The 12,135-nt window shown below is 40.5% G+C and overlaps 2 protein-coding genes across 6 annotated transcripts in view; one reads left to right on the top strand and one right to left on the bottom strand.

Moving 5' to 3' along the window:
* recql5 (RecQ helicase-like 5) overlaps nt 1–12,135 on the bottom strand; it is a 16,909-nt gene extending 4,774 nt beyond the window's left edge. The window contains exons 1-9 of one of the 4 annotated variants that reach the window (XM_043235752.1): nt 11,967–12,135; nt 11,415–11,536; nt 10,273–10,788; nt 9,163–9,259; nt 8,990–9,101; nt 8,178–8,340; nt 8,015–8,097; nt 375–596; nt 209–302 (exon numbers count right to left, since the gene is read on the bottom strand). In XM_043235752.1, the coding sequence (XP_043091687.1) occupies nt 209–302; nt 375–596; nt 8,015–8,097; nt 8,178–8,340; nt 8,990–9,101; nt 9,163–9,259; nt 10,273–10,788; nt 11,415–11,536; nt 11,967–12,060 (1,503 nt within the window). In that variant the 5' untranslated portion in view covers nt 12,061–12,135. Of the gene's footprint in view, nt 1–208; nt 303–374; nt 597–8,014; nt 8,098–8,177; nt 8,341–8,989; nt 9,102–9,162; nt 9,260–10,272; nt 10,789–11,414; nt 11,537–11,777 lie in introns of all 4 variants that reach the window. The other 3 variants (XM_043235750.1, XM_043235751.1, XM_043235753.1) reach the window with 3 other exon arrangements.
* Nucleotides 2,270–7,853, top strand: smim5 (small integral membrane protein 5). Of its 2 annotated transcripts, none has more exons than XM_043235758.1 (3): nt 2,270–2,445; nt 5,835–5,968; nt 6,838–7,853. In XM_043235758.1, exons 2-3 carry the CDS (start codon nt 5,851–5,853, stop codon nt 6,927–6,929), a joined length of 210 nt encoding a protein of 69 aa, XP_043091693.1. In that variant the 5' UTR covers nt 2,270–2,445; nt 5,835–5,850; the 3' UTR covers nt 6,930–7,853. The 2 variants fall into 2 exon arrangements, with proteins under 2 accessions (XP_043091693.1, XP_043091692.1); XM_043235757.1 differs by having other exon boundaries at nt 2,274–2,445; nt 5,830–5,968.

Below are 12,135 nucleotides of genomic sequence, written 5' to 3'. Positions count from 1 at the left end.
ATTGCACACCCTCTTGCCCTTTGACCTCTTTCTGGCCCTGCACCGCTCATGGGTTTGCAGCGTGAATAATTAAAGAATTTAAATTTTTGGGTGAGCGATCACTTTAAGTTTATATCTCACAATTCTGAGAAAAAGTCTTATGTATTCTTTTTGGTAGAAAAGTAAGACCTGTTTTCACGAGATTCAATATCTGCTAGTGAGTGCCCACCCTTCTCATGCTCATCTGTTTCTTGAAGAGATCTCCGAATTCTTTCTTCCTCTTCTCCGAGTCATCTTCCTCATTGCCCCATTCCTCATCATACCTGAACACACGCAGAAGCCGTAAGTCTCCACAGACTGACAGCTCTGAGCAAACAGTACAGCGGCCCGCTGACCTCTCAAAGCCGTAACCCTTCCTGCCTCCGGCGTAGAGTTCCGGGTCAAAGCCGAAGGGCCCCCTGGGCCCCGCGCTCTGTGCCGGGCCGGTTCTGGTGCTGAGGGCGGCTGCTCTCGCCAGCTGGGCGCGCACCAGGCTGGGGTCACGGCAGAAGTCACACGCTCCGGCGCAGTCGGGCTTCTGGTTGCCAAAAAACTGTGAGATGGTGGCGTGTCTGCACCTGGAAATACAAACGATGACACGATTAACACGAAATGAACAAATTCCAATTTTTATGACAAGGAACACAAAAAGCGATTTTTTGAAAAGCGGATGAAAACATCCTGCAGTTTTAAATCTGAAAGCGCACCATGTATTAAGTTATCCACTGTCAAAAGAAAGAGTCGACTCTGAATCATTGAAACGAGACGTTTTTAAAACGAATCCCAAGCCGTTTCGCGTTGACGTCAACATGAAACATTAGCGTTGGTCTGAATGAAAACGCAAATTCATCGTCTGCCACCAGGGTGACGTTCACATGGTCTATGTACAGCTATGTACATTAAGGTTTTAGGCTATTTTGTTACAACAATTTTTATCATTTGTCTTATTTTCATGTTTTAATGACAGCGTCGATTGTTACAGCAGATCTTATGTGTATTTTGTTTCATATTGCAAGACAAAATGCTCCTGCCGGTCGCTGTATGGATTTCACTGTACGGAAAACAGTCTCCTTTTGCGTTCTTTGTTAGAAAGTTAGTCATATAGGTGAGTAAACGACAATGTTTCGCGAACTAGCTTTTTAATGAAGAACAGAGAGGGTTTCCACGAATGCTGGTCCACATCCTGTGTAGTGTGAACTCTAAAATAGAGACACGCTTCTCACTTCACAGACTGCTGGGTTTCAGGTTTCAGAGTCTGAAATAGCTGGTAGGGCCCTCAGAGAGGCGGGAACCTCCCAAAACACACGTACTGTACAAAGACCCTCTGTGCCAGCACCTGATCACTGCACTGATCACTGCACTACGCTTACGATTTCCTGCAGAGCGACGCGTTCCTTTTTTGAATCCAAACACAAGATGTCTGAAGTCATGTGAAACTTCACGGTAAACAAAAGTGAATCAAAGGCAGAAAGAAATACGACATAAAATGTGCGATTGTAATTTATAGAGATCAGGTTCTATTGCAAAATCAAAAAAATAGAAATAAGGAAAATGAACCGTTTTTTTTAGGAACGTATTTTTAGCATGTATAAGCTATATTATTTTAAAAGCAAAAAATACACTGCAATTTAACACTATTATTGCATTTTTACTGTAAAAAATGATAAATACTGCTAAATATATATTACATTTAATGCTACAATGCATGTTTAGAAATTTATTTTAATGCTGTCAAATGATTATTCGCAATTAATTATATGCAAAAGAAATATAATTGTATATATGTATATACACACACATATATACATATACATATATACATATATATATATATATATATATATATATATATATATATATATATATATATACATACACACACACACACACACACACAGTATTTAAAATATGTGTTCTTGTGTTCAACAACTCTCACTTCGAAAGTTGACAAATGTGTGACATACACACACACACACACACCTATATATATATATCATGGGTGATGCTGTTAAAAAAAAATCTTACTTTTTAGGGCCAGGAATTAGTTTTTAAAATCCAGTATACGGACACACACACAGACACGCAAGTATTATAACACAAAACAGTCACTTTCAAAAAGACCTCCAGACTCTGTTTGACAAAAGGAGAAGAAAAAACTGTTTCCACAGTGATTTGAGGGGAGGAGAAAAGACGGAGCCAGACAAAAAAGGGGGTGGGGATGGACGTGGTAAACAGAGAGAGAGAGAGAGAGAGAGAGATCCAGACTGACAGAACGTGTGGTGTTGGTGTGTGGGAGCCCTTCCCAAAAGACTCGTCATACTGGAAATCTCAAACACTGGGGGCCAAGCACAGCATGACTGCACAGCAACTCACAACAACCGTGTGACGGGACAAACTTCACAAGCTGGAACGCAACTGGAAACTAAGGTAAGAGCAGAAACACGGGACTGTCTGTACGTGTGCTAATGGCCTTAAATAACAGAGCTTGAAAATAATGACTTGGTCGGCAGAACATCTACAACTTAAACACACACACGAGAGAGAGACGTTTACAAAGCGGGAATGGGAGGGGAAAGTTCAGCTGCATAGCGGCTCACGAAAGAATCTGAACACTCAAAAGCATTCGATCACAAAACTTTACAAAGTGTCAAACAGAGATAACTGATATATATAGATATATAGATCAAATATAACCAGAATCTGTACTTTTTATCTTGTTATTACATCAATATTTCCCAAACTGCCCTTGAGTCATAATGCACGGGAACAACGACCGATTCATTTCCAGCAAATAATCTTTGTCATTAAAAAATAAAAGCACGTTTAAATGATAATAGTAAAAAGCTATTAACATTAGTAACAATGTGTTTGAAAATACTGCCGTAATACAACCATGCGTCGTCTTAGAGATTTTTCTTTTACATTATTTCAACAATCATTGTTTACACTACTGTCACTTTCACCAAAACGAGTAAGAAAAGTGAAGGAGTCCTGCGCTTGTCATTTTAGACGTCTAACATGGGGCTAAAAAAAGCGGCTAAATTAATTCCCAAAACCCAATTGTTATTCACAAACTATGATTTAAAAATTCACAACCGAATGCGCATAATTCAGAAGCGCCCGAGCGCTTGCCAGCACATTTCTGAATGTGTATGAATTGACTGTCAAAAATCGCTTTTTCCTGCCAAATTCGTGTTTTTCACACCAATCAAATGTGAATTTTTGATCTAGCCGGTCTTACGAGCCTTGCTCGAATCTTCCGATGCTTTTATGGGCGGACCTGACGACATCTTCTGCATTTGTCCACTTTTCCTACAGCTGCAAATACCGAACTGTGTAATCAAAAACTGCTGAAACGTTGAGTTTGTTCATCTGGATGACAAAGTTAAGCGCTACGCAGTCACGGCGTGAGCCAGCTGCATTAATGACCGGCTGGGTTGACGCTCGCACCTGACTGGTTAAAGAGAAAGCAGGTTTAATAAAGCTGTGATATGTAAATCGAGCGCTGGCAGGAAATTCTCAAAACGCATAGCACTTCACACACTTTGCATATTTATGAACTTCTGCATATATAGTTTTTGTTTTTCAGTGTAAACCTAGTTGTCCGTTTGCAAAAGCTATTTTTTATGATGATTTTGGTTACGAGTTTGGCGACCAGTGACTTAAATCCAGTATAAATGCATTTTTAATGACTGTCAGTCGATTAAAAATGTCGATCGAATTAATTATGTAATGTGGTGATTGATTAATTCATTGCAAAGTATATGGCTGTTATTGTGTTAAACAAGACAGGTTGAAAGGATTAAATAGAGATACATCTCAGTATTTCTTGTTGCAATGAAAAGCATTGGCAACTAAAACAGAGCTTTGTTAGCAACAGTCAATCAGGTTTAAAATGGCATGAGAGTAAATTATGACAGAATTTTAATTTTAGGGTGAACATATATATATATATATATATATATATATATATATATATATATATATAATATATATATATATATATATATATACACACTAAAACTACTAGCAGCTTGAGGTAATGTCTTTATGGGTCATTCGCTCGATTTGTTCGAACAGCTGATTCATTCAGGAATTCAGTAAACGGCTCACTCAATGAACGGGCTTTTGAATCACTGATTCACAACGGTTCGTTCAAAACGCGGCTTCTTTCAAACACTAAACACGTGCTGTTGCTTGGAGCGAAACTGAGCAAAATGGACAATATTCTGCTTAAAACACAGCATCAATGGAGTCGTTACCCCGCATCGTATTCATCAACAGTTAACTACAATTAGGTATTCGGTCTAAATGCCAGATGACGCTCGTGCCTTGGGGCGGAGCCAGTGCGTTAAACGCATTAAAATATCTTAAATCACGTAATTCTTTCATGACTAAGTAAGTTAACGCATTAAACCGACAGCCCTGTTTAAAATAAAACATGGTATGACCAATTATTCTTTTGTATATTTTAATATTTATATACGTTATGCTGAATGAAGACGGAACGTTATTTATACGTTCCTCAAACCTTACCCTGGAGGTCCAACGCACTGCAGAGATTAGCTCCAACCCTGATCAAACTCCCCTACCTGTGATTATCTACTGATCCTGGAGACACTGATTCATTCAGGTGTGTTTGATCAGGGTTAAAGCTAAACTCTGCAGGAAAATGGATCTCGAGGTCCAGACTTGAGGATCACTGGTGTAAAGAGATCCAACAGAAGTACACACTGCGATAAGGTTTGACTGCAGTACAATCGAAACTCATTTTTAAAAGGAAGTCCAAAGTAAGTGATTCTTTCATCAGCAGGGAGGGATGTTTTATATTGGGATGGCACACCCACAGGCTCCTGTCCTGTTGGAAACACCCATCACAGAACAGATTTAATGACTAGCTCAACTAGCAGGTTCTGCCCTTTTTTTTTTTTTTCCTTCTCTAGTCTAGGCGCTTGAAATACCGTTCACATTCAGTGAACTCAACAGTGAGACGGAAGAAAGATGCAGTTTCCTCACAGGAAATATTGTGCATGAACTCAGTGCTAAAATGCCGTTAAACTGAACCACTGCCAACGCGTGAACTGCCAACACAATAAGACCAATTATTCAGTTAAACGTCATTCTTAAATGTGTGTATATTTATTTTTTCTGAGGACAACAATGAAACGCTACGCTAAAACAGCTTTTTTAAGATGCTGGAAATGCCTCAGTATCTGCTGTGTTTTTTAAATGCACTACACTGCGAAAAAATGTGGCATTTTTCATAATTCATCAAAAAAAAAAACATCATAAGGGCTGACTAAAAATGCTTATTCAGTCTCCGCCAGCAGATGGCGCTTTCAGAGCGGCAGAAATATAGGCCGCTTTTATGAAGTTTACCTTTTAGGCATCATCACAGTTTGTATCACAGAATAGATTACATTTTAATATATTTAAACTGCAATGTTATTTCATAATATTACTGTCTTTTTCTGTATAAGTAACATCAAAGCCATGATGTCCGTGGCGCTTGAACTTTGGACTTGGAAAACGTCCAAAATTTGACTTACTCAAATATCCAGGTTCTTCAAAGAACCTTTTTTAAGCTTACCTAAAACTAGTTTTATTATTATTTCAATTCGTTTTAAGCTTCCCTTGAGACCTGTCCGAGGCCTCCTGCTTGAGAACCACTGCCAAATATTCTGCTTGACTTCAGATTACGCGATCAATAATTAACATAACTACGAAATCTACAAAATGTTCCTGTGAGAAAAGTCTTTACTGTTAAAACGTACAATGGACTCTGCAGTCTCTCTTCTCCTCTGTATTTAGAGCAGACCTGCCAGAGTCAGAATGAGCGCTTCAGACGAAGCAATGGAGATCCTCCAGAACGTCTGGACCAAACTGCAGGCCCTTCCTCAAGCCCACCCGTTCACGCAGACGGCCTTCCTCATCATCCTGCTGTTCTTCTGTAAGCGCCCTGTCCCTACACTATCATTACGTGGCCACATCTGGTGTAATTTTGGAAGAGCTTTTATGTGAACACAAGGCGGAGAGCGTATGAGAGCTTCTGCTGCGATTAAAGGCTTCCACCAAGCGCACATCCATACTTAGCTAGCTATTTTAGTGAGGGTACGGACATTAAAAACTCTTAACCAGCAGTTGACTGCAAATGTGGGAGGACGCGTGTTAAAGTTTCACGTCGTCACAAATACAAGGATTTGAGTTATTCTGTAAAAGGACGTCTTCTGAAAGTTAGCTTTTATTTTCTGTATTGTTTACTTTCTTGTCTGTCTCTTTAACATCGAGAGTCTGATTCCTCACGTCGCTTAACAACAACAGCCTACAGTAGACATCAATAAATATAATTCCTAAACACAGCCACTAAGTAAAGCTATTCCTGAAGAAAAACAGTAAGATAACTATAAAGATAACTATATTAAAATCCGCCCCAGCGACGATGTCGTCTGTTGCTTTAAATTCTCCGGCTCGTGAGAACAGGGCGGATTCTGATTGGCTGTCAGTCATCGGCTCATAGCCAATCAATTTTGATTACCACGGTCAACGCACGGGTGATCCGTTAAAATAGTGGCATCAGTAGTTACGCCATAATTTTATGAAGCTACGAGAATATTTTTTGTGCGCAAAGAAAACAAAACGAACGGCTTCGTTGAATAATGCGCCTCCACCTCCACAAACGTCGACGGTTTGATCCAGACAGTCTTTCCACATACATTAATCGCATAACAGAGTTTTCTTTGAATCAAACTCTCCCTTTAAGTTAGTTTAGCGAGTCGTGCTGAACCACGTGACTAACCCCGCGCTTCGTTCTTCCTGCAGTGACGTTCATCGCTCTGTTCGTGACCGGATGTGTTTACGGCCGCTGCGGCTGCTGCGCGTCCAGCACCAAGAACAGAGTCTCGGCCGTCTGAAGCGTGGGACTCCACGACGGGCTCAAATAAAACTGGCTTTGGATTTGACTGCTGTGATACCACACGGTGTTAACATTCAGCCGGTGAAAATGCCTCACACCGCAAAAGCCGAACGCAGACAACACTCGCCGGAAGAGCGAGAAGAGCTTTAAACGCAGTGTTTTTGAGAAAAACGCTTCCCTTAATTATGAACGTCCCAAATGAACGCAAAACTCCCGGCCTCTGTCATTATGGGACAAATGCTGCCCTCTGGTGTTTGTTTACACAACTAGAGATGAAGAAAAGATGAGGGGGACAGTTTTGTGTTGATCAAAGAATCCCGTTATTACAGCGTTCACAGGAATATTAGGCAACTGTTTCCAACATTTATAATAATACATGTTTCTTCAGCGTATTAGAAAGATTTCTCATGCGACACCGAAGACTGGAGGACTGTGATGCTGAAAATTCAGCTTTGCGTTACATTATATATTACTAACAGAAAACAGTTATTCTAAATTGTAATAATACTTGTCGATATTACCGTCTCTGCTGTATTTTTTTATGAAATAATGCAGCCTCGGTAAGCGTAAGAGACATTTCAAACATACGTTTTTGCATTATTCGCGAATTAAATGTAATATTGTTGACTTGATTCAACTATCAAGATAAATGAAGGTTATGTCGGTAACGCTTCGAATCAAACAAAGAACGACACATTTGTTACAGTTTTTATTCATCTTTGATAGCGTTCATTGATTAAAATAATAGTCGTTCGGTGTTAGTTCATGTAAATGTAATTTTAATAATGCATTGGCAATCTCAGTCCATTTTAACTAATGTAGTTAAGTGATGAACCTTATTGTAAAGTGTTAACGTCATGCTCTATAATATGAAAAAACCCGGAGCTGAATCTGGGTGAAATAAAATGGAAACGATCGAATATACTCGCGTAAAGTGTGTTTTTCTATTGTTTAAAATATGTATTCGATGGGTGTGAAGTGAGCTAAATATTCGTGCATGTTTGTTTTTGGTTTTAAACCGCTCTATTCTGTTTTATTAAACATTCATTACTTAAATCCACAAGCGTCCGTGTTTAAACTCACCCTTCTTGTTCACAAAAAGCAACCATCGCCTCGAAGTCCAGGATGGGCGCCTTGTCCTGCTCTTTCTCTGATCCGCGCTTCTCCTGAAAGCAAAACGCGCGGTACATCAGACGGTTTAACTAGCCCGAAGCGCGCTCACCGAGACTGGCCGCTGCTCCCGAACCTGTTTGCGGGCGATCTCTTTGCGGATGAGGAAGTTGAGCTGGTCTCTGTCTTTGGGAGAGTAGTATATCCTGCAGGACGACGGCAGTCCATCCCGTCCGGCTCGGCCCGACTCCTGATAGTAACTGGCCAAAGACTTCGCCAGGTTCCAGTGAACGACAAACCTGAAAACAGACAGATGCGTGCAGCGACTATAAATATTACAAAAAAAAGATTATGTTGAATGCATTTTTAGCACCGTTTCAAAATCGTTGTGTGTAAGTGTGGGTTAGTTATTAATCTTTTACAGTTCTCTTATAAAAAGTCAGGGTTTAACCTTGTCTATATTTTGAAGTGACCTGAGATATTCGATATATATTTAGTAAAGAACCAAACAAGTACCTAGAAGATAAACCCATATATATGACTGAAATAATAATAACTAATAAATCTGTTTTTGGTTCATCGATTATCAAAATAATTGTCTGATGCCACTTTATTAAGCACCAAAATAATTTTTGCTACAAGCATGCAAATATATCATCTAGCGCTGGGCAATCGCATCCAAAATATATCACACACACAGAATAAATATTAAAAATAGCATATATTTATATTCCTATAATTTACATATATTTTTTTTGAACGAATGCAAATGAAAATGTTCATGCTTTAAAATTAAATAACTTGGACGATGACCGGTGTTCGTTTATACGTTCGGGACGTAAGCAAGAGAGCTGAAAGCATTCAGTTGAGCCCAACATTTAGCCAGTTACAGCCTTTACATTATAAAACAGCAGTTATTTCAAAACTAATAATATTTCTGTGGCTGACCTGACGTTGGCCTTGTCCACTCCCATACCAAAACTGACGGTGGCCACAATAACAGGCACTTTATCGGCCATCCAGTCAGTCTGACTCTCGGTGCGGTCGGCCGCCTTCAGCCCTGCGGAGAGACGGAGCATTAAACCGGAGCAACGTCACACAGAAGCGGCGCGAGGGATCACCTGCGTGATAGGGCTTGGCTGCGATTCCCAGTTTAGTCAGCTTATGAGCCACTTCCTCACAACTCTCTCTGGTGCGACAGTAAACGATCCCACAGCCCTGCAAACAAGCACACGCGGCGGCTTAGCGTTAGCGAATAAGACCCGGCTTCAAATAAATGACTCGCCCCCCTTTATTCTTCTCGTGGAACACGAAAGAAGACGTTTATCGAAATTTATCGAGTCGAGTCAGTTTCGTTGAGGTCCAGGAATGACATAAAAATCGCACCATATGACTTCTGTATCTTCTCAATTCACCCTTGACTGAGCAATTCTGCTCTCAAATCTCAACTTTAAGTGTTTGCATACATTCACATGCGACATGTCAAGATGCGTCTTTGAGCTATGATATCGATGACTTAGTAATAATAATAATGCCACGTTGACAAACGATATTGGAACGTCATTGACAAATAAAACAGGCAAAAATAATGTTCAGGTGATATTTTTGTGTACTATTATATAATTTATTCATATTTTGCACAAGCTTTCCTTTTTAAACCTTCGTTTCTACTGATTTTTATTACATTTATTGAACAATTCTATTAGCTTTAATATATTTAAATGAAGTTTCAGTAATTTTAATATTTGTAATTCATCTTTTACATGTATATATATATATATATATATATATATATATATATATATATATATATATAACGCACACATATATTATGCAAATAAAAACTTTGCTTTTGCATGTCATTAATCACTATTAACAGTTTGACAGCACCATTATTTTATTTTAGCTTTTTATCAATTACAGAGAACAATTTTAATAGTTTAAATTTTTTGAAAGACCTTTATAATATTTGCAAAAATACTTTCAATTTAACACCTTCAAAATAAGTGAGGGACTTACGTAACAACTAATTAATGCTAACGAACGAATTAATTCAGAAATGAAACATATGCTCCTAATAAAGGAGGAATATCTAAATAATTCTAGATTGGAATTTGCTCTGTGTTCAGTGGGCCATATGCAAACAAAGCATCTTTTTTTTTTTTTCTTTCACTCTAAAACTTTTGTTTTCAGCAGATGGGAGAAATTCACTCGACCGTGAAAGAACTGACCTTTTCCGCTGTATTTCCACCCAGAGCCTCTTTGGCGAACGCGAGCAAGTGCGCGTAAGGGTCAGGAAGCAGATCCCGGAACATCACGTCGTATTTCAAGTTTTCGCGGAAAACGGGCGTGGCGAAGACGAGCGGCGAGCGCAGCTCCAGCGAGCGCTCGATGTCTTCCTGCACTCTCCTGGGAGCCGTGGCCGTCAGCGCCACGCAGGGGACCCCCCGCAGACGGGAGCGCAGGGCCCCGAGCTTCAGGTAGTCCGGCCTGAAGTCGTGTCCCCACTGAGAGACGCAGTGAGCCTCGTCCACGGCCAGGTACGCCAGCAGGCCCCGCTCGCGCAGGGAGCTCAGGCAGGGCTGGAAGGACGGGGACGCCACCATCTCCGGAGTGATGTAGAGCAGCTTGAGCCGGGGGCTCTCGCTCTCCAGGTCCGCCAGGATCTGCCGCCGCTCAGCCGAGGGGAGCTTGGAGTTGATGGAGCGCGCGGGAACATTCAGAGCTTTCAGGTGCTCCACTTGATCCTGCAGAAGTTCAAACGATGAGCAACAGGTGGTTATCATAGAAACGAACGTGTTGTTACTCGCTTTAAAAAATGAACTGTGAGGATTATGTTCAATTGTTTTCTTTATGCATTATATAACTTAAGATATTGCTTAATATCAAATATTTTATATATATATATATATATATATATATATATATATATATATATATATATATGTGTGTGTGTGTGTATATATATTGTTTCACATTACATTCACATATTTCACAGCCAAACTGATGGTTATTAGCTGATCTCAGTTATCCCGATAACTATAACTAGTTAAAATATTTATTCCAACTCTAATTTGTCTATTATATGTCCCTTTATTATTAAAAAACCCTTGCACTTTATTCTATTGTCTTTATTTATTATAAAAAAGGCCCTCTAACATATCATTGCTCTTTTGTCGATTCTGACGGCTTCCGTTTTATCGGGTGGCCCGTTTCGGATAAAAGCATCTGCAAGGTGACCAAATGTAACGCTAACACGGCTTTATTCACGTTCGGCCAATGAACCTATCCATCACTATCCATGAACCAGCGGCCCTGCTCACAGGCCACCGGCCCGACCCGGGAGAGGAAGACGCCTGCAGGCGGGCTTCACCTGGATGAGGGCGATCAGAGGAGAGATGACCAGAGTAATGCCGCTGGCCAGAAGAGCGGGCAGCTGATAGCACAGAGACTTCCCTGCTCCAGTGGGCATGAGGACGAACACATCCCTGTCCCCTGAGAGAGAGCGCGCACACACACACACACAGACAGACACACACACAGACAGACACACACACAGACAGACACACACACAGACAGACACACACACAGACAGACAGACAGACACACACACGTTTGTTTTTGTGAATTGCGGGGACTTTGCATAGACTGACCAAACAATATTTTCTACCCCCTAACTCTTAAGCCACCCCTTACAGAAACCCTGTTTGCATCATTGCTGCACTTTCAGACATACATAATTTATTTGTATCATTCCCCTCGTGTCAAAAAAATCTCTTTTTACTATCCCTTTGGGGACATTTGTTCCCCAGGCTCCTCCCAAAATGTAGCATAAACATTCGCACACTGTCATTGTGAGCTGCACTAGCACGGAGCTAACTCCCGGCGTTTGTTTTCTAACAGTCCGGTGTGAATGCGTCTTCACCCTTCAGCACTGCTTTCACCGCATCTTCCTGCTGTCGAGATCGAAAGCTGTCGAATCCGAAGTGTTTCTTTAACGCCCGCTGAACGGCACTCATAACTATAGCCACAATCTCAACATTCACTCAACTTTCATTGAACTCCTCGGCGCGCGGAGATGATGTCACGCGGCG

The sequence above is a fragment of the Puntigrus tetrazona genome, chromosome 3 (assembly GCF_018831695.1).
Source record: "Puntigrus tetrazona isolate hp1 chromosome 3, ASM1883169v1, whole genome shotgun sequence".
Classification (NCBI taxonomy): domain Eukaryota; kingdom Metazoa; phylum Chordata; class Actinopteri; order Cypriniformes; family Cyprinidae; genus Puntigrus; species Puntigrus tetrazona.
The sequence above is the reverse complement of the archived record's forward strand: the minus strand, read 5'-3'. Positions and strand labels throughout refer to the sequence as shown.

Excerpts from the sequence above, each read along its gene's own strand:
- smim5 (XM_043235758.1), top strand. The coding sequence starts at position 5,851 with ATGAGCGCTTCAGACGAAGCAATGGAGATCCTCCAGAACGTCTGGACC. Across the intron at positions 5,969-6,837 it reads CATCATCCTGCTGTTCTTCT|TGACGTTCATCGCTCTGTTC; the intron begins GTAAGCGCCCTG and ends TTCTTCCTGCAG.